Source organism: Populus euphratica, unplaced genomic scaffold (genome assembly GCF_000495115.2).
Source record: "Populus euphratica unplaced genomic scaffold, PopEup_1.0 scaffold298.1, whole genome shotgun sequence".
Taxonomy (NCBI): Eukaryota; Viridiplantae; Streptophyta; class Magnoliopsida; order Malpighiales; family Salicaceae; genus Populus; species Populus euphratica.
This window is the reverse complement of record NW_011500186.1, coordinates 112,510-117,284: the sequence shown is the minus strand read 5'-3', so window position 1 is coordinate 117,284 and position 4,775 is coordinate 112,510. Positions and strand designations below refer to the sequence as shown.

The 4,775-nt window shown below is 32.4% G+C and overlaps 1 protein-coding gene across 1 annotated transcript; it reads left to right on the top strand.

Moving 5' to 3' along the window:
* Positions 1 to 2,097: 2,097 nt before the first annotated feature.
* LOC105111622 (reticuline oxidase-like protein) lies at positions 2,098 to 3,859 on the top strand. The gene has a single exon (XM_011007030.1). The coding sequence runs from the start codon at positions 2,178 to 2,180 to the stop codon at positions 3,768 to 3,770; it is 1,593 nt and encodes a 530-aa protein (XP_011005332.1). The 5' UTR covers positions 2,098 to 2,177; the 3' UTR covers positions 3,771 to 3,859.
* Positions 3,860 to 4,775: the final 916 nt, after the last annotated feature.

The following is a 4,775-nucleotide window of genomic DNA, read 5'->3' as shown; positions in this document are numbered from 1 at the left end:
TCGTGTCATTCATACTATATAATTTTTATTGATGATTATTCTGTATTATATAGCTTTATTTTATAAAATTCAAATTTAAGGTTACTAATGTATTCAAGAAGTATAAAATATGGGTGAAAAATCAAAGCGACTAGAAGATATAAACTATAAGGTCTAACAATGGAAATGAATATACTAGTGGAAGCTTTCAATAATTTTGTATTGAATCTAATTATTGAACACCAACTTACAAAACCATACACACCACAATAAAATGATGTGAGTAAAAAAAAAATACATCATGGAGATGACTAGATACATGCTGCATAAAAAGAGCTCCAAATAAATTGTGGGCTGAGACTACAAACACAATAATGTATTTACTGAGCGTGCTACCAACCAGTGCATTGCAAAAAGAAACTTCATTTGAAGATTGGTTTAGATACAAAACAAACTTGCAACATTTTAAAACTTTTAGTTACCTTTGTTTTATTCACGTGTCACATGTTAAAAGACACAAGTTGGATAGAAAAGTTGAACCAAGAGTATTCATTGGATACAACAATCCATCCAAAACCTGTAAAATTTTCCAACCATAAAATGAGAAAATTATAATAAGTAGAGAGAAGTTAACTTTATAAAAAACAAATAAAAAAAATAAGAGGAACAAGATGAGAAGCAAGAGTCATCAAATTAGGAAGATGTTAATAACAATATTGATGATAAGTTAGTCAAAGGTACAAGATCTTTATATGATGTTTATAACATTGTTATTTATAAGCTTGCAAAGTTTGAAAAGACAATAAAGAATGACAAATCAATTGAAGCAATGAAAGAAAAGCTTAAAATGATACCTAAATGTTAGTAGACAAACCTTTACAAGAAAAGACTACAGGAGTTAGTAGATTTATATAGCTAAATTTAATACAGATAATTCTATAAACAAGTACAAGGTTATAAATCTTTTTCTTATAATCTTCTATAGCTTTTAAGTCTTTTTTTTTTAGTAGGTATCATATAAAAGAAGCTAAAAAAAAATTAGGGTTTTTTTTTTACTTATGGAAGTTCACAAATAATATTGGCAATTTGTTTTGTTAAGATTAAGTATTTTTATCTGAAAATTGCTTCAAAATAAAGTTGAATAGGTCTCTCTTTTTTTCCATTCTTCTTTTTTCCATTCTTTTAATTTGAAGAATGTGTTAAACTAAATATTTTAAATTTTATAGTTTAACCTCCAAGTTAATTGAGTTAACTAAGTGAATCAAATTAATGATAATTAGGATATAACATTTATAGACATCCAAAAAAAAAAAGATGAGTTGAGGATGTTATTTTTTAATAGTTGTGTAATTGAATGGTTATTTTTTAAGGTCTTGATCTCTTTTCTAGATATTTATTTTAATTTTATTTTGAATAAGTTATAAATAACTAATTCATTTTTTTGAGTGGATTTTTTGTACAACATGGTTAGAAGATCATTGTCCTCCATTGATTTAATAATGTGCTTTGAATATATGCTTTTTCTATTCTCTTTATATGTATAGATTTTTTTTTTATGTGTGTATGGTGGTGTACAATAATAATATTAAAATACACTATATAGAATAATTACATTATGTATATGAAATTCTATATAATTCTAGATAAAAAATTTTGAGAGATTAAAAAATTAGTAGATTTTAATAATAAAAGAGAAGATCGTTATTTAGGTTATTGACTACAACTAAAATAAATATTTTTTTTAATATTTATAGATTTAATAAAATGAAAATGGTTTGAAAGTCAATAGATCTAAATCTGACCAACTTGCCTTAAAAAATATCTCACGTGTATCGAGAATTTGTGTTCAGCATTAAAAGCACGCCACTCGTGACCATGAAAAATTTTCAACTAAGAGATTATTTAATATTCGAAGTCTGAGGTAAGATGATTGCAAGTTTATCTAAGCAAAAATCGTGCAAGCAGTCACTGTAGGAATTTGGACCAGCTTTTACTTTAATATAAAATTGTTGAGTAGTGGCCCCTTCAGATTATCAATAGAAATTCCAACCATACAAGGTTTCCATCATTATCTAGAAAACTTTGAATAAATAAAAAAACTTTGGACAGCTCCCTCTCCATTCTCATTATATAATTACAACAGCCATGCATGAAGTCTGTCTGTACAGGTAGCTTGAAACTGAAGCATTGTCCTCAAAATGATCAAGGCTTCAATGTCTCTAACACTCTCTATGTTCTTAGTTCTTTTTTTACTCGGATCATTGGCAACGTGTGAAACATCTCTTGACAATTTTCTACAGTGCCTTCCTCGTCATAGTCATCCCTCTTACCCTGTCTCCAGAGCCATTTACAGGAGAAGCAATTCCTCTTTCGAACCAACTTTGCGAGCATATGCCAAAGCCAGCAGATTTTTGACCTCAGCAACCCCAAAACCGCTTGCTATAATTGCTGCCATGCATGAATCCCATGTCCAAGCAACTGTTATTTGTGCAAAGCGCAATGGCTTGCAAATCAGAATCCGTAGTGGTGGCCATGACTATGAAGGGCTATCCTACGTATCTAATGTTCCATTTGTCATTCTTGACATGTTCAATCTCCGTTCCATCGAAATCGATATTGTGAGAAAGATGGCTTGGATTCAATCTGGGGCAACAATTGGTGAACTTTACTATAGTATTGCCAAGAAGAGCAATGTGCTTGCCTTTCCAGCTGGTGTTTGCTTTACTCTTGGAGCTGGAGGACACATTAGTGGTGGAGGTTATGGGAATATGATGAGAAAATATGGTCTTTCGATTGATAATATCGTGGACGCGAAACTAGTTGATGTCAACGGCAAAATCCTTGATAGAAAGTCCATGGGAGAAGATTTATTTTGGGCAATTAGAGGAAGTGGTGGTGCAAGCTTTGGTGTCATTCTTTCTTGGAAGATTAATTTGGTTCAGGTTCCTCCCAAAGTGACAACATTTAATGTCGCTAAGACCTTGAAGGAAGGGGCAACAGATCTTGTTTACCGGTGGCAAGAAGTTGCTAGTAAACTAGACCAAGAACTTTTCCTAAGAGCCTCGCCACAAGTAGTCAATGGAGGCTCCGGCGGAAGCAAGACAATTAGTGTTTCATTCATTGGCCAATTTCTTGGACCAAGCAGCAAACTTCTTCCCTTGATGAAAATGAGATTCCCTGAATTGGGTCTGCAACAAAAAGACTGCAATGAAATGAGTTGGGTAGAATCCACACTTTACTGGTTCGGTCGAAGCGGAAGATCTCTTGATGTTCTACTTGATAGGCCTACCCAAACAAGCTTTTTCAAAAGAAAATCTGATTATGTAAAAACTGTGATTCCAAAGGAAGGTTTGGAGAACATATGGAAGATGATGATCAAGGTGGAGCCCATATGGATGCAATGGAATCCTTATGGAGGAAGAATGGATGAGATTCCGGCTACGGCAACTCCATTCCCTCACAGAGCTGGAAACCTATTCAAGATTCAGTACTCCACAGACTGGAGTGATCAAGAAGGAAGTGAGGCCACCAACCGTCATATAAATTTGTTAAGACAAATGTACGAGGCAATGACTCCATATGTGAGCAAAAATCCAAGGGAAGCATTTCTCAACTATAGAGATATTGATATTGGTAGCAATCCTAGCAATCAGACCACCTTTGAGAAAGCTAAGGTTTATGGCAGCAAGTTGTTCAAGGACAATTTTATGAGATTGGTGAAAGTGAAGTCAAAGGTTGATCCTGATAACTTTTTCAAGAATGAACAGAGTATTCCACATGGTATGGCTTGAGTAATTTATGACAACATGATACATCGATCATATGATTCAGATGCAGCTACATCTTATATTGATTCTATAACTTTTTTTCTACTCTTTTTTTTTTTTTTAAATCCACTATTATGTTCATAAAATTTTTCGATGGTCGATAAATTCCATGTAAGCTCTCGTGTCTATTAATCTTAAAATTTGAACTCAAGAAATCAATAAAGGAAGCAAATCTTCTGTTTACCAATGGTGCTAGTTCATAGTCATTTTTTCTTTGCTTTATTCCCAACAATCTTGCTAATTAAACTAGAGGTTCCATCAATTAAATTATTAACAACTTCCTTTTATTTTTCTTTCTCAATCTTAATATAAGGAGCTTTAAACTTCTTATAACATTAAAATGCTCCAACACATGCAGTGAAATTCAAAAGTCTTCTCTTGATATTTTTTCTTGAAAAGCCCAGCAGACTTTCAACCTTTATATCAATACATATACAAGCTCGAGACCACACGCCGAAGTATCCACACTTGACAGCACCATTGATTGCAAGTTGTAAAGGCAAAATCTTTCCCAAGTTAATTATTTCTTTCGAGCATTGAATTCTTGAATGCATCAATATGTGTGCAAAATATTCAAAGTTTTTGGCATTCACGATCTGAAAAACGTTGAATATTGGTGAATTAATAATAATGGTGTACAATTACATGTATATTGGTGAATTAATAATAATGGTGTACAGTTACATGTTCGTTAATTTTAGAGTCCATGGGATTAGTCATAGTGCACGCAAGCTGGCCCGAACACCCATGTTAATCTAAAAAAATAATAATGGTGTACAGTTACTTTGAACTAATTTAGCCCCTCTCTCGTATCCATACCACCATAAAATGATTCTACATACGAAGCAGGACTGTTTCTATGGGTTATTCCTACAATCAAAAACGTTTTTATCTATTAAATTCTAAAATACTAACCAAACACAACTTAACAATATCATTATTTTGGGTTCTTTGGTTCTTTTTTTTTTT